We start from the raw sequence: 21,453 nt of genomic DNA, 5'->3' as shown, positions 1-21,453 counted from the left end.
TTTGCCATACAGTTGAAGATAATTAAAATACGAATAGCGCTATTGAAAATTATTTTTTTATGAATCATAAAAAAAACGTTCAAATTTATAAATAATATTCATTTTTGGGGGTAAAAGGGGGGTCACACGGGGTAAAAAAATATACCCAGACCTACCTGTAGAAAAAAAATCATTTTTAAAATGTTAGATTGTACAGATTTAACGCGTATAGTTAAAAACTACAAAGTTACTAATACGTTAACGTTACTATACGTTAGTTTAAAACTTTGTAACAGTTATGGAAATAACTGAAATTCACGCTGAGTTATTACCGCATTGAACTAAGATACTTAATATATATTATCTATATCAGATCGGAACCTATGTTTGTGCCAAGTATCACGTATTCGTTTCAACTATTAATCGAACTTGGAATAATAATTCAATTGAAAGTTCCGATACTTTATCTGATCTGAAGCGAAAAAGTTTTAATCGTAATCGGAACTATGACGAAATCAGTAAGATTGTTATAATACGTACAAGAAACAGTTCCGTCTGATAAGATCGTGATATGTTGACTGTGATCCGTCAAGTAAACGTACAATTGGAACACTTAAAATTTACCAACAGTCTATCCTTTCGCGTGGATGGATTTTTTTTCGTTGCGCCGCGGCAGGATATTATAATTATTATTTTTGAGTTTTTCGTAACAATGTGTACGTTACTAGAAATCCATTCTATTGTAATGTTAATATTGAAATTTTTTTTGAATTAAGTTTTATTATTATCTTAAAATCGTGTCTTAAATAATTTACATTTAAATTATAAAACCAAAGATATAATTATATTGTAATAGTCTTTCGAATTTTTGTAATTTTTTTTACAAACAATAATTGTTTTATTGGCACTGACAGTGTATAAAAATGTTATAACAATACTAATAACTTTAAGCTACAATTGTCCTGACAAAGTCTCTAACTTGCATGTTCTGTACAACTACCGCCATCTAGTGGCAAAAAAAAGAATCGTTTAAAACACTAACTCTTCCATAAAATCCAGTGGAATACAAATAAGGAGTGCTAACCTCATTCCTCGGGCCAGTACTCGGTAGTAACTCAAAGTAGGTTAGCCCAGGTATTTAACTTAGAGTAGATGATGCTTTTAATTGAATTGTATGTAAAAAACCTGTACTTTGTGGAAATCGTATGTAAAGGAATCCTATGTACCTATATGGACCTATGTACCATTATCTTTATAAATGGTATAGATGTAATTAGTTTCAGTTATTTCTGTTTGAATAGTCGTATTGTGTTCAAACTTTTAAGAAGGAACAAACAGGATTATCAATTGAATAATGGAGCCTTAATGTATCCCAGATATTAAACACTATTTAAGACTGAAAAATGAAGATATAGACTTAGCCTTGTGTGATTGTACTAAATAAATTATTATTATTTATGTATTAATGTTTCTGTATAACAAATCGTGTTAAAGGCTTCGTGGACGCTTAACGTAATACTTTACATTAATCAAATCTGTAATAGATTTATTGGTGAAACTTTATAATTTTTCAATTTTTAATCGTCGGTTTATAGAGAAGACTAGGTTTCAACTAGACCGCCTGTCTAGTAGATAAATCTGTTAAATGATAAGTATTAGCTGATAGTTTAACGTGTTTAATGGAGCGGATCGTTCCGTGTCGCCGCTCAGCGGATGTTCGCTATTAATTTATCTGCAGGCTCTGACTGTTGACCAACCACTGGATAGCACAGGCTAAATATACATATGGGTGTAACATCAGGAAGATCAGCGTTTCATAACTATCTGCCACTATTTCTCCTATGACCTCTTTCCTTCTAGCTTAATTATTATCTAGCTTATTGATGGTTCTCTATTAAAAAAACTTTCTACGTTAAAATTATATTAAAATTTATTAAGGTCGCTGTTATTTATCTAGATTGAATATTTGAAATTTAGTTTATTATTATACAATAACAAACCTCAGTTTTAAAACCTCATCCATAATTGTCTGTCGAGGCGTTTGTACTTCTTTTATCTGACTAACGCTGTGATTTCGAAGGGACATGGCGTAGATCGCGAGATCCAGGACATGATTCGCCGCCAAACGTTTATTGCTTTAGGATAGGATATAAAATTATTTATATTTCATAATACATACCAGTATTTTTCAGGGGGTCAAATTAGCCTACGGGACACCCAACCCACCTCATTCTTTAAATAATTGGAGGTCGTATCTTCCAGGACAGAGACTCCGCTGGGAGTCGATTCAACAGCTCGCTAATTCGTAAAATCAAGCGTCTTGTGAAGCGAACCAGTATAAAATTATCGCGTGTTTCAATATTCACTTTTCCATAGCCTACGTAAGAAAAAAATGCATAAGAAATGCGACTTCGAATTGAAGCTTTCTGCTCAAGTAGGGTATTATAAAATCCAGCAGTTTCATTACAGCCGTCCCGAATGGTTTTATGAAACATTAACCATTGGCCTACATAGCGTTTTCATCTTGAACGAGTAGCAAAACAATGGCTAAATCAGGCTAAATGATCACGGTCTGGGCTGACCTTAATACACCATTGTGGGTCGTACCATGTTGCTTGTTTACTTGGGATTACAAGGATGATATGAATTTTCTTTTAGTATCTGCGATGAGACGCCATTGTATTTGATAGTAATAAATGACCTAATCAATTATCATGCCTCCATTTCATTCTTTATAAGAGCTGTAAAACAACATAATTAATGATTAATACTTTAGAGTGATAGAAATATAAACCATCTATAATTTTGTGGTTTCTTTAGAAAATTCTTTCCAATTTCACAATTATTCCAATGTAGTGTTTCACTTCCGGAATTATCATTTAAGTTAATTTCGAGGCGTAATATTGCCCAATGGCCCATTATATTGGCAACTTTTGCGGGGGCGCCGTGAACAATGGCAGAATTATCCCAACTTAATAATGGGCTGACCCAGCAGCATTGTTAAAAATGATTATTATTATATAATCTTTGTAGCTTTAAAAGACTGAAAATTTAAATATTATTTTAGTGTAAAGCTTATAAGAAAACTTTTAATTATAAAGCTTTGATACGTTCAAGTTATATGATTGTATTGTTTTTATAATAAGTACCACAAAAATTCATATCATCTTCAATTATAACATCAACCCATTGTAATGTATTATGGTACGTAAAACAGATTCTAGTAAGTTTACAAGGTTTAGGATTACTGAATTACCTTCATAGTAATAATTAGTTAGAAGCAACGTATTAATTCACGTATTGCACTTCGAATCAGTATTTTTTTTTAAATATATTTGTTAAGACATTTTGTTAACATAGTACATGTTGACATTACCTTCTCTGGGGCATTTCTTAACAGCACTTAAATCTCTTAGATGCATTGAAAAAAAAAAACGCGCCGAATCTCTTGAAATCTTGGCTTTTAAAAGTTGTTTCATAAGCATATTATGTGCGACATTATAACAGATTTAAAAATTAAGAAAAACAAACAGATTGAAGCTATGTATTATTATTAAAAACTTATAATTATTTTAAAAATTATGTTTTCTTGAAAAATGGAGATTCAGTTTTTTTCATCACGTTTACTAATCCACAGACAACAGTTTTCGATATTTTTATAGGGTTTTCCTTCGAAACTGACTTATAAAGTATGACAGTTGAAAGAGAAAAAAAGGCGGCACTCTCCTAAGTAGTCTTAGCGTTTCTGCTAAAAGTCTAGTATGAAATAAAATGCGGAAATATTTCGCAATATTAAAAGTCTCTCTGCTGGGCAATTGAAAAGGACTGAATTTAATTTAAGGACTCCTGAGAGGTCTTCAATTGGTTTTAAGATTTCAAGGGATTCCTAAGTAATTGCCACTTCTGTTGCTTGAATTTAATCCGCACTAAGCTTTTGGAGTTAGAAATAACATTTTTACCTATATTTGTTGTTTATTTATGACAGTATTCATATTATATATGTTATTATGTGGTTAGCAGTGTTGTCGTAGTGGCTTCAGCGTGCGACTTTCACCCCTGAGGTCGTAGGTTCAAAACGTGGCTGTGCAGCAATGGACTTTCTTTCTATGTGCGCATTTAACATTCGCTCGAACGGTGATGGAAAACATCGTGAGGAATCCCGGCTTGCCTTAGACCCACAATGTCGACGGCGTGCGTCAGGCACAGAAGGCTGATCACCTACCTGCCTATTAGATTAACAAATGATATCTTTCTGTATCATGACCATGATCATGAGGCCCAGACGTAAAAAGATTGTAGTACCATTGACTTTATTCATTTATTATTTATATGTGGTATCTCCAAGATATTTCTTCAAGCCTCTACAGAGACGATGGATGGACAAACAGAAAATATCGGTCCCGGTAGAATGCGAGAGCGACACCGGCCATTGTAACGCAGTTTTGTAGGAACTACTCAAGGTGGTTTTAGTGAGTATTGCTCATCCAGTTTCTGAATAGCAGAAATTCAGGCGTTTTTCGAGGGTCGAGTCCCTCATACCGTATGCGCAAATGAATTTCCACCTCGGATAAAAAAAAGAAAATCTCTAAAGAGAAGATAATTTTTTTGAGTAAACATAAACCAATTTTTGTATTTAATAAGAATTTTAATAAAATTATTATTTTTTATATCACTTGTCTCTTCAGTGCATTATGTATTTAATATCTTAAACCAAATTATTAGCTGGGACATTTTATCTTTTTACCCTTTGGTACAGTTGAAATGATAGTAAAAGCATTTGCAGGCAATTAGTTCCGTAATAACAGATTTTGGTTATATTGTGACCAATGCGGTTGCGCTAACTTCGATAATTGTTTTTGGGGCATTAAACTGCAGTTTAGGTTCGTTTATATCTATTATATTGGAAACCACAATATGGCAAAATTTATTATGGATTATTGTGACGCATATACAAAAAAATGCCTTCTTGTAGTCTTGGCTAGTATTGTAAAAACGTCAACGAACATGTTTGTTTGGAATAATGGTGGTGCAATATTAATGTTGATAATTATGTTGAGCAATGTTAACTAACAACTATTGGTTTGAGTGTGTGATCCTTATTACTGAGGTCGTAGGTTCGAAGCCTGTCTAACAATGTACTTTCTGTGTACGCATTTCCCGTAAAACACAATGAGACCCTAAAAGTTCGCCGTATGTCGGGCACAGAAGGCTGACCGGTGACAAAAATTGTAGCGTGACGTGCTTCGAATTTCAAAAAATCTATTTGATGAAATTGTATACTTTTTATCTACTTCATAAAATTCTATATTGTCTATACCTTAAGTAAAACGCTTAATTATATAAACAATACAAACTTTGAATTAAATTATACCTTATTAAATAAATAAAATATGTGAGTAAACGATTTCATATAAAATAGAGAGAGATTTAGTTATATTAGGATCCCAAAAAGGTTTTATAGATACGAACCTTATTTGGAACATATTCGCAAGTGAGTAATACTTAAGGAAAATCTTCACGTACACCCTTCCTGATCAATTTGCGCTCTATTCAATTGTATCGATTCTATTTGTGCTAACATTGAGGTAATTCGATTTTGATAAATTTGTAAGGGTCACATTGCGACGTACGACGGTATTTGTGTACTTAAAATATATCAATAAATCCCGATAGTCTTACCAGTCTGCCAAAACAGTATCGTAATTAAATAAAATTTACATTTAGTATTGTCTTTGGTTAACATAGCTTTTACACATTGAAAGTAAACAAATTTTTAATCGGATTAAAGCTATTTGTATTATTATAAACTTATAATTATTTACATAATTTAAAATTTTCCGACGTTTCGCGTGCTTTACAGCGTGCGTGGTCACCGTGACCGTGAAAATTACGTAAATAATTATAAGTTTATAATAATACAAATAGCTTTAATCCGGTTAAAAAATGTTTTGTTTTAGATTTACATTTATAATTACGGATTGTAAAAAAGTTTTTAATCGAGAGCTCCCAAATTGTAATCACTGTTCAGCTGTATAATTTTCGAGAAACATCTACATTGTTTTGAACAAGTCCTATAAAATATATAAATGTTCCTCTACCTCCCTTAGCCCTTAATAACGGAACATAAAATTTGATATTTATTTTCGGTGTCCTAAAGCTTGACAACAAGGGTCTAAACCGGCTCTTAACATTTATGTTTCTTACTTTGATACCTTTTTAAAGGAGACGAACGAGTATTCAGATTAACGTTTAAATTAAAATGTTTTACGTAACTGCAAATTGTTTATTTTATTCTTTAATAATGTCGTGATTTATATTTATTAAAGCGGTTACTAGTTGTCAGCCTTAATTTATACTTTTTAACGAATTCATCAGTTAAACCAACAAAGATAGTTGTTATACATATACATATATCGCTCCTTAATAATAATAAAAGCCTTTATTGCTGTAATTTTTATACTACATTAAAAAATGTGAAATACTAAAAAAATACAATAATTAATCGGCAAGCCGTTTGATTTTTGTTACACAGCTTTGGCTTGGACATAGGCCTCCTATAAGGGCTTCCACTCTTCTCTGATTCTAGCTTTACGCATCCACATAGGACCAGCTACTTTTCGCACATCATCTTTCCATCTTGTTATTTGTCTTCCTCGTTTTCTTTTGTTATAGCGGGGAAGCCATTCCGTCACTCTCTTCGTCCATTTATCTTCTCTCATAATGCGTCCATTTCCATTTCAATCTTTTACTAGAAGTAACAGCATTTTTAAACTTTGTCATGTCCTTTATTTAGCTTCATATCGCTCCTTACAAAGGGCCTAAATAATTTTTTTGGTAAAGTAAGATTTCAAACGCTAGCGGTTAGTGCTGAGAGAGAAAGAGAACGGACAATAATAACTCGCTAAACAAATTTGTGCTCCACTCACACCCCTGCCGCGAACAATCCGATATTACTGCTATAAGTTACTAATTAGTAGATAAAGTGTCCATATTTAAAGAACTTAGACTGGTCAAACGTTGTGCAATTCGTGTTTGTACCCTTCTATAAAAAAAAAACAGATGAGTTTTGTTACAACCGTCTTTCTAAAGAACAATTCGTGTTTGATTCGATATATAAAAAGTAGGTCATTTGTAGGTCTTATATGTAATCCCTATATTGCCAAAAACTGCAGTCATTACAAGGAACTACTCCTGACCGATTCTGTATATTACATAATTTTTGTCATATTATTGTACATATGGTCTTATTTTTTTTAATCAATCTTAATTGAGAATTTATTAAAATTTAAATCAAATGCTTCCTATGGTGACATTATCAAAGAGCGAATATGTAATGTTACATCTATGTACATAAATTCTACTACTACTACGTACTATGACGAAATAACCAACAAACATTTACTTGTCGCCTGTCCGACTTTCGAAAGATCCAGGATCTGGAGCTCGACATTGGCATGAGGGTATCCCGGGATGGGCTATTCCACATGTTGATGATTGCAGCTGAAAAGTTCTGGCATAAAATAGTCAAATATGTATAGTAAGATGAATAGCACAAGGATTAACGAGGGTCACGCCGAACAGCTATGGCGGTCCGACTCTTCACTCGCCGTTTTAGGAAAGGGGTGATTTTACACTCCCCTGCTGCAAAGCTTCTCGGTCACGAATCGGCCTGATCACCTCCCTAATATACTACTATGTTCGGGTCTATAAATTAATTTAAAAAAAATCAAAAGCATGTGCCAGACACATAAGGCTGATCGACTACTTGTCTATAAAATAAAAATTATCACATAGATGCTAGGTTTCACCATTCATACAAATAAAAAAAAATCTTGAATTTATGTCACTAACACATTCTATTATTTTTCAGTCATATCACAAGAACAGCGAGTTGGCTGCCACCATTGGAGAGCTGGTCCACCGGAGATAGTCGTGGCGATGAAGATGAGCTTCCGTACGGATGGGAGCAGGCTTTGGACAGTAGAGGGAAGCCGTATTATATAAAGTTAGTAAATTAATTTGGGTAATTCATTTTTATAAAGGTCGTACACGCCTCGCCAAATCACATAGAAGTCGTAACAATAATGAACCATATTTATTTGTACTTGTTACATAACTATCTCGCTTGAATATATATAATGAAAGTTATATTAAAGAGTTGTCTTTTCTTGCTTTGAATTGTATACGTATTTGTATACGTTAATTGTATGATTGTACATTGCAGTCACATCAATAAAACGACAACCTATGTCGCGCCCGAGAGCAGATCCAATGAAACACCACCTGCTCCACGTGATGTGGTACTGGAGAGGGATCCTGATCTTGGTTTCGGGTTCGTTGCTGGGTCTGAACGTCCTGTGCTTGTTAGATTCGTTACTGATCACTCTCCTAGTGTTGGAAAGGTAAGCTATGCTCCTTGGCGTTCACTACACGTACACACAAGACATGAATCTATTGTTTTTTTGAAGCCTATATAAGCTTTATTTTAATAATAAGTAGGTCGTAAGTTACGACTAGTGGAAGTTTTCACTTGCTTTGTACAAATCATAGTTTACCCCTGTTAATCGGCTGATGATTCCCTTGCTACCAATTAATGTATGTCCTGTATTTATAGTCTTAGAAAATAAAAAGGTAAACGTAATTGGAAATGGCGAAAGATAGAAAAACGTAAGCTCCCTACCGTAGTCACGTAAGTATAGGACAGGCGCTGCCTCCATAACTGTTCGATTTTCTTAATAAACAAGTAGAGTACACATTATTAATGTAAACATTGCTTCCCTAAGTTTAAAAGGTCAAATCATAGAGCAGTAACAAAGCAGTCCATAACGATGTAAGCTATGAAGCTTTTACATTCTGACTATGTCTGCATTGTGGTTGTGTGTCATACATTTTTAAGTTAAACATAAATCTTCCGAATTTTACATTTTTCAGTTGGAACCCGGAGACCAAATCCTGTGCGTCAACGGCGAAGATGTCAGCTTGGCTGCCCGAGAGCATGTCATATCCGCCGTACGAGCCTGCACAGACAAAGTCACTTTACGGGTGTGCCAACCAGCTAGGAGCGGAAACCCAGCACGGAGATCAGCTTTTCTTTCAGCAGCTAAACGAGCCAGACTAAGAGCCCGGCCACCGAGAGTTCGCTTTGCTGATTCAGTACAACTAAATGGAGCGCCGATGTATCCAGTAAGTAACTGAGAAATTTTACCATCTGGACAAACAAAAAGGTTGTAGGACGCCGGCTAACCTACCAATAGTCATGGGCTATATCTTTTGCAGTAGTAAGATTTATCGATGAAATACATCATTTATAGTTTTAAGGTATACGGTCACCTGTACACACTGAATCAACTATGAAAATAAGACACAAACTTATATTAATTAACTTAACGCCTTGAAAATATTTCGTCCAAACATTTGTCGACTCCAGTCGAGTTAACAGTGATGTGTATATAAACAAAACATTTACGTGAGACATTTAAGTGATCTCATATTATATTATTTATGGATCTCTAAATATATTTTTCTAAATTGGACATTACAATCTATCCAAATTTACTTGTAAGAATATTTACCATAAGTAACTAAAATAACAGTACGACTCTTTTAAGGGGAACAATATGTTCCTTATTTTTCTATTAAGTACTTGACACTGTTCACAAAGACAACATCAATTCACAAAGTATTGTCTTTTCTTAACATACTATACTTTTGGTAAAAAAACAATTTTTTACCGGACCTTTCTCTACAGCTGTGATACGTTTTGATATTCAACACCTTTTGTCTTCAGACACCGTGACCACGCACGCTGTAAAGCACGCGATACGTCGGAAAAATTAAAAATTATGTAAAATAACTATAATAACTATATACATAGCTTCGATCCGGTAAAAAAGTGTTTTCTTTAAATCAATTCACAAATAAAACGAATATCTTGTGTAACAAAGTTCCGATACTAATTAGCCAAATGTATTTTTCAGCCATCTGCATTCTCGCTAGGCGACCTATGTTTGCCACCGATGGCGAATGTCCTAAAGGTGTTCCTAGAGAATGGTCAAACCAAATCCTTTAAGTACGACGCTACCACTTCAGTGGCTGACGTGGTAACGAGCTTGAAGGATAAGCTCTGCATCACCGCCGAAGAACATTTTAGCCTCGTTGTGGAACACGTGAAGAGTCTAAGACGGAACAAGCTGACGTTGTTGGATCCGAAGGAATCGTTGGCAAGGGTAAATTTTAAAAATGCTGATTTGTTAAGATCAGCGCCATCTCGTATAAAGCTTATAAAACTTTGTATTTAGAATAAAAATATGAACCAAATGTTTATTTTTAATAATGCTATTCGTATCAGTTTGACAAGTATACAACCAAATATTGAATTAATACCAATATCGCTGCCCGATCTGTAAATAAAAGTGTGTTTAAATGACTCCAAGATGTAAATTATTTTAAATGGAATATTAACCCATAAACGAGTTTTAATAATTAGACTGACTCACATAAAGACGGAGCTTAGCATTCAAAAATGTCTGTTTGAACATGCGTCTGCTTTAAATTGTATAATAATTTTGTATTACTTTTAATTATTCATAAATTTTAACATAGCCGTGCAGAAATGACATAAAACTTGTTCAAAAATTTACACTTACTTCTCTAAAACACAATATAAACAATGTGTGCGTGTACTAGTGTAAAGGGAAACTTCTACTTTGTGCAACTTTACAGAAATTGGTTAAATAAAATAAAATTAGATAAAGTTTAACAAAAGGCTTTTATTATCGTAGACACGAATACAAATAATACAATTATTTCATTTTACCTTATTACTACTAAGATTATTACAGAATTTCATTAATTATTACTATCATTGTTATCGTAATTGTATATTTTTGTTATTAATGGCTTCGAATCTCTTCGGATCAACCGTGGTAGGGATAAGAAAAAGATGGCGTGTAACCGAAAAATGTGACTTAATAAATATTAAATCGTAATTTTTTTTCCAATGCCTATAAGGAAGTTTCACTTCAATAATATTATTACTTCCAATAATTTCAGATTGCGGCTCGGCCCGGCTCCCACAAGATGCGTTGCCTCTACCGTATCGTCTTTATGCCGACTTCAGCAGCGGAATTAGCCCAAAAAGATCTTGCAGCACTTGACTATCTATACATGCAGAGCTGCAACGACGTAGCCCAGGACAGATTTGCACCAGAATTACAGCCTGAAGTCGCGTTGCGGTTGGCGGCTTTACATATACATCAACATGCGCTGGCGCATAACCTCTCGCCGGCTAAGCTCACTGTGAAGAGTGTCGAGTACGTATATTTTATTATATATTTCAGACACTGCTTAAATAGCGTAATATATTTATGGTTTAATTCTGCTTATGATTTATAATGTGGGGATAAAATGTATCAAACTTAAGATTATAATCTATTTATTTATCCATTTACTAAGATATTGAAAATACTTCAAGATTTCCTTTATATCAATATTCATTCTTTTCAATTTTAGTGTAAATAAACAAGAGAATCACTATAAAATGAAATAAACTTTATTTCATTGTAATCCTTTTTTTTTAGTAAAGCGCCATCTAGTAATCGACATATAAAACCATAATAATATTACTTCTATTGATGAAACATGAAATAAAGCAAATTTCGTCACATACTTATTTTCCAGAAGGGAATTTGGATTGGAACGCTTCGTGGCGTGCAGCCTCTTGGAGAGTATGAAAAGGAAGGAGTTGCGACGACTTCTCGCTCACTTCCTTAAGCTGAACTCACAGATGACTGGTGGTCAGAGACAACTTACCCAGTTACAGGTATGTCCCTTTCTATGGCCACGAACTTTATTATATATATACAAGTATTAAAGTATTACGTAAGCAGATTTACTACATTTAATCCCCCCCCCCCCCCCCCGGACAAAGCTCTCAAAAAGAAGAGTACATAAACGTTTGAATTTCTTGTAGGAATCCTCGAAAATACATTTCGTTTTCAAGCATAGACAATATTTGTAAATAATTTAATAATTACTGTTGACGTTATCATCTGAAATGTGTACTAAACTATAATAATAAAATATTGCTTTATGAATAAGACACTTTTTAAACGGATTGAAGCTATGTATTATTATTATAAACTTAAGCTGTGATACTTTTGACATTCAACACCTTTTGTCTTCAGTCACCGTGACCACGCACGCTGTAAAGCACGCGAAACGTCGAAAAAAAAATTAAAATTATGTAAATAATTATAAGTTTTTAATAATAATACATGGCTTCAATCCGTTTAAAAAGTGTTTTCTTAATGTGTAAAAGCTATGTTAACAAAACACAATATTGCTTTATTTTTAACATGAAATCCAATACTTAGATACACCAATAAATTTATTTTATTCAAAAAAAGCCTATGAATTTGAATTCATAGAAAATTTATTATATCAATAAGTTCAGACTCGTACCGTACTAAATCACTACATCACGTGGCAGCTTAATCAGTCAAAACAACACATATAAGGCCGAGCTATCCCAATAGACTTAAAAAATATAGAAGCAAAACAGTTAATATATTCTATGGTTACATAATTCACTATGACACAGTTTTGCAAATAATGTTTTGTCTGTTTCCAGGCGAAATTGCATTACCTGGACATAGTGGGTGGGCTTCCAAGTTACGGCGCCAAATGCTTTAGCAGCAGTCGACCTGAACGAGTGCTCTTGGTCTCGCCGAGATTTGGGCTCAGCCAAATTGTCGGGAGAGGAAACTCTGTGGTAAATATTTGTTGAAACTATCACAGAAAAATAAATGGCGTCACGTGTTTTATCAAAAATCCTATGAAAAATTTTATGAAAAATTGTCTATGGATTTTGGAAGAATTTTTATATGAAATAAGGGTTCAATTAAGTGAATGGGTTCCAATTAAAATTTCAGCCACAATCAATAGCGTCTCTGCCAGAAGTGGAGAGCATCCGGGTGAGGAGCGAATATTCTGGAAGTGCCGAAGTGGGCATCTTCTTGCAAAGGGACCGTGTCTTGGCGCTTCTCATGGATGAGAGGGACGCTGAGGAGATGCCTCTTGTTATAGCTGGGTAAGTGTCGTGTACCTTTGTTAACTTGGGTAGGTCGTAATTAGGTTTTAACACTTCCCCTGACCAATCCCTCTCCGAGCGGCTCGATCCTTTGGCGTTGCGTAGAGATGTGGGGTCACTCTGCATCTTCTACCGCATTTACCATGGGGAGTGTTCAGAGGAGTTGTTCGGATTAATACCTGCAGCTGAGTTTCATCATCGGACGTCGAGGCAAAATACAAAAATTTTGCCGCGCACCACCGCTATGTGGAACCAGCTGCCCACTGAAGTATTTCCGAACCAATTCGACTTAGGCTCCTTCAAGAAAAGAGCGTACAAATTCTTAAAAGGCCGGCAACGCACTCGCGAGCCCTCTGGCATTGAGAGTGTCCATGGGCGGCGGTATCACTTAACATCAGGTGAGCCTCCTGCCCGTTTGCTGAACCTGATTTATGTTATATTTTTTTAAGGTAAAATCATTTTTTTTGTTTTGTGGAAACCTCAAAACGATAATTATCCAAAGTGCTTGTCAATATCTAACATCTTTATAAAAAACTTAAGATTTTTGATTAAAAATAATAGAAAACACCATAGTTACTCGGTAATAAGTATGTAATACATTACAGGTACTACAAACTTGCAACTGGTAAAGAACTAAATGTAGAACTGGAAAGAGAACTAATTAATGAAGATATAGGTAAGTGTTTTTTTTTATAGAACAGGGAACTTAATTATAATATTAATCACGCTACAATTTTTTTAAATCTCAATTTACGAGGTTTATTTTCTTTTCAGCTCCTCCATATTTATCGCAGCACAATGTTGTTCCCACAAAATGGAATTACCTCAATCATGACGATCCTCTTATTCTTACGAAGAAGCACTTCGCTATATTCACAATGCCTCCGCCGTACCATTCCACTCCGGACCAATCGAAATCACTCGACACAAACATGAATACAAACATCACGAACAGAAACAGTAGCAATAACTCCAGCCCCCTTATGGGTAATAAACCTAACGATCTACATTTCGAAAAGTGTAAACCGAGCGACAGTTTTAGATTATTCGATCCGAACGATACTTGCTTCCTAGACGACGGAATGGGATTCGATCTCCAAAGCGTATTGTCTATGGAACTGTTGGAAAACGCCAACAACCCTCGACTGGTCGAAGCGAAAAACGAAGAAGTGCTACGGCGAGTAGCAGAAATGCAGAAACTAGTTGAAAATTCAGAACAGTATTTGACTGAAAACTGTGATGTTTATAATGAAAACGGTACGTTAAGAGATGAATTAGTAGGTAGGGAAACGAGCGTGGATCAAATTGAAAGCGATACTGAGTCGTGTAATAGTAGAATGTCCACTGCCGAGGACGCTCCCGGTATTCTGAAACATAGTGATTCCTTATTGTTACTCACTGAAACGATTAATCAGGGGCTAAGCGTACTGAGTGTACCCGATAGTAAAGACAATGCTGACGATTTAACTAGAAGACAGTCGCAAGGTCTCAGCGCCATATTGAATAATTGTGGTCTAACTGATGCTTTGTTAGCTCTGAATAATGACATGACTTATTCAGAAAGCGATAATGACTCATCGTATACCCCCACTAGTAGTCCCGTACGAAAGCATCTCAATAAACCAACCAATAAGGCAGTACGAACTAGTTTCGGTTTGATGAGTCCCGACGTAAGCGGCACCCAAGACAATAAAGAACCTAATTTAAAGGAATATTTAAAACAGCTTAGAGAAAAAAGCAATAGAGAAGACAACGCTTCACAACTTCCATTTTTCTACCAAGAATCAATTGACAACGATGCCGAGCTTATAGATTTAACGTTGATACCTCCACCCCAAACTCCCGACGAATTAGACTGTGCTTCACAAGTGCCTCAAATATTGCCGGTAGTCCCGGCGTCGTTTGCTGACGATAAGGATTGTATAGACGGTGGTACTTCAAAGACAAATGAGTTAGAGGAATTTATTGCAACGGTCACAGTTCAGCCGCCGACTGTTAAAATAACACCAGCTATAGAACTAACTCCTGAAGAAATTATGTCGTATATCATTCCACCACCGCCGACGAATGTTTCGGAGCGTGCCAGCTATGTTAATCAGACTGAACTAAAAGAAGAGAAGAATGAACATAAAATTCCGAAAGATGTCAAACCGTCAAATGGTGATGTCACAAAGGGAGCCCTGAGCGTTAGTGAGATTAGGAGTATGTTTTCAGTAAAAACATTAAGCGACGCAAGAAATAGTTTATTGTTAAAGGAGAAGAGCAAGCAGTCGAAGTCGGATTCACCGAAGGGAAAAAGGAAAAGTATTTCAGGAGATAAGCAAGCCAATGGGAACGCACACATTATTGAATATCCCACAGTCGAAAGGAAAGGTATGTTTTCATGTTGCAGTAAAGATAAAAATAGAAACGAAGATAGCGATGAAACTGAACAAATTGATGGCCAAATCCCTAATTCTGATTCTATGCCTGATGTTTGTGAAGTGAGACCACCTCCCAGAAGAAAAAGCACCGAAATCAAAAAGGCTCCCGAAAGACCACCGAAAACCCCTCCGACGCCTGCTCCCCGACCTAGATCCAATTCCTTGACGTGTGTCAACAACGAGTTAACAGCGGTAGAGATACCGAACAACCACTTTAATACTTTGAATAATAGAAAGTTAAACTATAAAGTGGTTTGCGATATGAACGCGCCCCATCAAAGTCCGCCCCAAATACCACCTAGATTAGAAAACAAAGTGTTGTCCCCACCCCCTCCAATAATGTTACCGCCCAAAAAGCCCCCGTTACCCCCCGTGCCTAGTATAGAAGTTTTACGAATGAAAACTTCCCAGAAACTATCGCCGGTTCGAAACGTGGAACGGCACGCGAGCATCGGCTCGCCGCACTTTCAAAGGAACCTCAGCACTTACAGAACCCTCGAAATGGAAAGTAGATTGACAGACGATGAATCCGCGATCCGGTCAACCCAAAACTACAGCTCGTTGACACTCCAGAACCGTCACGTGCGCTCAAACTCTGAAACTAAAAACACGATTCTAAAAAAGAAGGAAATGACGGCGCTATCACTTTGTTCTCCTCAACTGAATAGGCGATTCAGCAACCGCCCTGACCTCCTAAACGGCGCACCGTGCAGCGATCAGCGACTGTTCAGTCCACCTCTGACGGAACGAAAAACCTTTAGAAAAGACAGCGCCACTCCGACCCCAAAAACCCAGAATCATGTGAGGTTTAAAGATGAAGTAACCGACGACATTCCGACCCCTCCATCGCCACCCACGGTCAAGTTTCCGGACTTCAACGGTGGCAATAACGGGCACGTGTCTATCGAAAATCTCTTGTGTAAAACAGAGGTTGCAGTGGACGGGTTGTTGCAACGGCTGCATCAGGTGGCGCAGAAATGTTCCCACCAACACGCTCATGGTGGCGGCGAGGATATAGATGAAGTTAAATTTCAGGTAATATATTCACTTAAATAATTTATTATTCCAAATAAAATGTAAACCATAACTTTTTTGGGTGCTGAATACGTTTTACGATTTATTTATGACTATAAAGTAGGAAACGTTTTCTATTTAAAATATGTTCATGATATATTGTTTTATAGCTATAACAGACCGTCAGTATTGTGGATACTCCGTTTTAATTTGGTGCCTGTATAAATATACAAATATTTGTTCAAGGCAAATAGACCACAACAAGTATAGTTATATAAAATAATAATTTCTTTAAATTTCTATCGAGGTGGACCTACTTATTTGTACACTGCCTGAGTTCACAAGAGCAGCTTGTTAATAACATAATATTAAAATTTGTTATAAGAACTAGGTGTATAGGTATATATAAATTAATTCTTAAATGTAATATATATATCATAATATTTTGGCAGCGTGCTCGTAGCGAGCTGACGTCGTGCGCTGTGTCTCTGGTCGGTACGTCCCGTACACTAGTAGGCGCGTTAGGTTCTGCCAGCGGACCCACTGCAGCTGCTTCCTTGGCGGATTGTTTAGCACCTCTGAGGAGATTGGCTGATCTTGCTCAGGTACGATAACGATACACAACCATATAATATATTATGTGTCATGAAAGTGATTTAAAGTATGTGTTTGAATAAGAAAAATATATTAAAATAAAATGGATCTTTGCAGTAACGTCATAAATAAATATATAATGATATATATCAAATAACAAAAATTATTATGTTTTACTTAATTTTACCACAGAAGAACTATAGAAGAATTCCTTAGTGTGTTACTAGCTATAGATTAATTTTGTCCCAATCATATTTTGTTATGTATAAATGATTATTAAATACGAAAATAAGCTTTAAATTCGAGTGATATATTGATTTGTTACGATATATTTTAGGCACTTGGTAGACATACATCATCACCGCTGCAGACACGTAACTTAGTTCTCCGAGTTCACGATGTGACGGCGGCTTTCAAAGACCTGGCAGGAGCTGAAATGGCACAAATAATACACGAGCACAATGCTAAAGCCTCGCAGGGTCACGGTCAAGAAAACAGTTCCACCTTAGAAGGACAGTTGGCCTTACGCGCCGAATGCCTCGCTAATGTCCTGGCCACATTGCTCAGAAGTCTACGGGTATTTTCACCGTAAATGACAGCTGTCAAACGTCATTTTGCGACCACAGATATTAATACCTTCGTGTAACATTAATTTAGATTTTTTATTACCGTTACTAAAATGAGACCAAATAATATAGGTTTATTAGTATTATTGTAAGCATTATTTTCGTTAAGTTGTATTGTAAATTTTAACATGTGTTAATATTGTTTACGTTAATTTGTTTGGCCTAATGGATACAGCAATACGTGTTTAAATGTTTTTAGTAAAATATGTAGAGTAACGCTGTCTTCCGCGATCATCATTACGTCGATCCACCGGTATTTATCGTAGATGTGTTACCATAGTGAATTATGACCTGTATAACATATCTAAATATAATCTATGATGTATATTTTCTAAACTTTTAGCGCCGAACGGTGACAAACTATCATTCTGACTATATCGTATTATTTGAATCCCATTTGCTTTGAAATAACATCATGCGATGTGTTTAAGTATTGGTGCTATTTTAAGATTTTGTTATTGGCAGTGAATTCACCGATCTTTTTTATGGTCACCTGTCAAGTACATTTTTTTACGCTTGCAACATTTATTTTACCACTAGTTAGCCAAAGACCTTACGAGTACCTTTATGTATTTCTTGTTCATTCCTTATTCGTTAATTATCATTAAAAGTATTATTACAATGATTACATAATATCGAATAAGAATATCGTGTTAATGATAATAGTACTAATGTATTCCTTATAAAAATGCAATAACATCAATGGTTTATATATTATATTTTGCGTTAAATATACCTAAGTATTATAGAATTAATTAGAACCTGATTTAATTAGGTTTCTTTACGATACGTTTGTGTTTATTTTAAAGTTCTCTACTTTAATGCAACGCCATCTAGGGGCGAAATCTTTTCAAAATATAATTATTTGATTGTATTTTAAAAATGGTATTTAACGCAAAATAAAGGTTAAATAATATAACAGTTAAGTAAAGTTTACAAGGTAACGTAATATAATACACCAATTTATTTATTGTTTAATGTCATAATGCTATGCATTTGATGTAATAAAAATTAATAAAAATGCTAGAGTTTTATTCACCTCTTTAAGACCCGCGAAAATGTCCGTCCCATGTCGCTCCATTGAGATGGTGACTCCTATAACCATAAATCCGTGTTGAACTTGAAACCTTGTTTATATGTATATTTCGATGCATCGAAATTCTATTAAAATCTTTTTAGGATCAGTATTCAGTCCTCTAGTTTAGTAGATTTACCTCTAATTTTAATCTTGCACAAGAGATACCGAAAATATATTTTCTAAAAAAGGCGATATATAAATAATCATAATTCATCACTTTTAAATCGGCTAAATTACAAAAAATGCTAAAAAGGAATCTACCTACAGCATATACGCGTAATCCTTAATTAATGTAGAATAATCAGGCAAGCGCGGTACATTGTACTCGCAATAAAAACTAAGTTTATTACGTTGCATTGCGTTTGTCATCAGGATGCGCGGGAGTGGATATTCACACGATCCTGCTCGCGGACCGGTCTTAGCACAAATAGAAAAATAGAACTAGCTCTAATCATGAGATATGCGGTTCTGTACAAGTTATGTATCTACTATGCTCTAACTATTCAAAAATAAAGCGAAGATTTGGATGCAGACCTATATTGAATTAGTCATACAAATCCAGCCAGTGTCAATTTCTTAAAAAGCGAACTCGAAGTTAGTAACAAAAAATAATTTTTAATTTATGTACACTCATTTCATTACATTGAAAATGTTGAAATTCTTAAACTTTGACGCTCAAGCCTATGCATGAAAATGACACCTTTACAACTTATAACAGATTTCACGTTTTACGTTCGAACGAAGTGCCAATTTTCCATTTTGCTCTTTATTTTTTTTATTACTCACAGAGAACTCTAAACAAGTTGCAAGGGATCTGACTCGCTACAAGATAACTAGATGATCAGAAATAGTTCAGTTATTCAGCTATTTTCCACTTCAAGATATTATATGATGCAATCATAGCCCAGGCTAGAATTAAAGTTTATCTATATGCTTCTCTAGCCTCAATAATACACATACTTACACAAGTTACACAGTCACTGATTAGTGACAACAAATAAATATAATGTTTCACGTTATATGTGATAAAGAAAGACGACGCTTGCTGTTTTTGTTGATGTTGCAAAAAGTCTCAAATAACATCTCAACAGTTTAACCATAGGATGGCTTATTCATGCTTTTGTCGCAGCATAAGGCAAATGCGATCCCAGGAACCTCTTCATCCGATATGGGATGCACTCTTAGAGGTTTAAGGTTGTAGACCGGATGCTGATGATATGGAGCTGATAGTTCGTTGACAAAGAATTTTTTCACAGCTTATCTGATGATATACACAATCATAATAATGTTTACAAATAAGGCGTAAAGTTTGCTGAACTCATAATATATCTTAAAACCAGTTTGCTGTCAATAACATGACACAAAGTATTCAATTATACATCATGACACCATCCATTACTAATATGAGAGCTTCGCCCATTGCTACTACATTTGTAGATGCCGTCTATGAAATACTGAAGTTTCATGATAATATATAGTTTAATTGTAACATTTTTATCAAACACGTGTGAACGCTAGTGACTAGGTTAGTAGCGGTAGCAATGGGATTCGAAAATCGAAATTAATAGATTACAGACTATTTTGTTTTTATTCATCAGACTGACGTTGAAACGGCTATAATGTGAATAATTGCACAAATTTACTGAAAGTTTAAGAAGATACGAACGAATGTTGTTCTAGTAATAGTAGTAATTTTTTGTAATACAATTGTTGTAATTGTTACAAAAAGTCTTAAAGTCATCGATACAATAAGGTGATGGCATGCCATTTGTGTGTCACTGGTCCGTCATATTTAATTCACAATTGTATACAGAGCAATGATATGTATAGAGTATTTACATGTTTATAGTTTGACAGTTACTGAAACACTAAAATTTACTGAAAATTATACAACACCGCTTAGCACTAACATCGTAGGGAATGTAGGGTAAATTTTTATTTTTACATTTAGCGGAATTTAGATCATTATATAGAATGATGATAGTAATACAAAAGTCGTAGAATGTAAATCAAAATGCATTATGAAAACTATTACATTTTCGAAGCCCTTATTGAATCTGCTTTCAAATTCCTCTAATAATTAATTACTCTGTACAAATTACCTTCTCATTGTGAAAAGGTCAGCGAGCGCTTTAATTAATTAAACTTTTCAAATGCCACGAACGGGACTCGAACTGCGATCGATCGATGACCTTTGATGACAAACAAAAACGTCAATTAGAAATGAATGTGACTGAAAAATATCGAGAAGTATTAAATTGTTAACGTATAATTAATAATTTAACGTCAATTACAAACACTTGTAGTGGCTTGATGAATATCTACTACTATCTACAATCAAAAGTTAGTATAATTCTTACTATAAGTTACCTATAAATAAATATAAAAAATCGGCTTTGTTCGGAAATCTGATAGTGCAAAAACCCTTCTAAAAATACTTGTAAAATTATCTTAATACATTCTTCGTCCCTCGCTTAGTTTTATTTTAGAATCAAACTATAATATTCAATCAATTGATAACGAATATGTGAATAAAAAAAACTATTTAAAGTATTAAAAGGTTATATCCTTTAAATTGTTAAACAACCAGCAATACCATGGCTTGCAATAAGTCATTGATAGGTTAGGCGGCAGCGGCCGGAGTGCAAC

The 21,453-nt window shown here is 34.8% G+C and overlaps 1 protein-coding gene across 1 annotated transcript in view; it reads left to right on the top strand.

The window, feature by feature from the left end:
• LOC123719483 overlaps nt 1-18,679 on the top strand; it is a 97,783-nt gene extending 79,104 nt beyond the window's left edge. Inside the window, exons 3-14 of the mRNA XM_045676184.1 lie at nt 7,850-7,984; nt 8,204-8,381; nt 8,911-9,162; nt 9,957-10,205; nt 11,032-11,291; nt 11,659-11,800; nt 12,611-12,751; nt 12,912-13,069; nt 13,675-13,745; nt 13,844-16,527; nt 16,959-17,111; nt 17,438-18,679. Coding sequence (XP_045532140.1) covers nt 7,850-7,984; nt 8,204-8,381; nt 8,911-9,162; nt 9,957-10,205; nt 11,032-11,291; nt 11,659-11,800; nt 12,611-12,751; nt 12,912-13,069; nt 13,675-13,745; nt 13,844-16,527; nt 16,959-17,111; nt 17,438-17,692 — 4,678 coding nt within the window. The 3' untranslated portion in view covers nt 17,693-18,679. The remainder of the gene's footprint in view (nt 1-7,849; nt 7,985-8,203; nt 8,382-8,910; nt 9,163-9,956; nt 10,206-11,031; nt 11,292-11,658; nt 11,801-12,610; nt 12,752-12,911; nt 13,070-13,674; nt 13,746-13,843; nt 16,528-16,958; nt 17,112-17,437) is intronic.
• The last annotated feature ends 2,774 nt before the right edge of the window (nt 18,680-21,453 follow it).

This window comes from Pieris brassicae, chromosome 2, assembly GCF_905147105.1.
Source record: "Pieris brassicae chromosome 2, ilPieBrab1.1, whole genome shotgun sequence".
Lineage (NCBI taxonomy): Eukaryota > Metazoa > Arthropoda > Insecta > Lepidoptera > Pieridae > Pieris > Pieris brassicae.
Note: the sequence above shows the minus strand (reverse complement) of the source record. Positions and strands in the feature narration are given on the sequence as shown.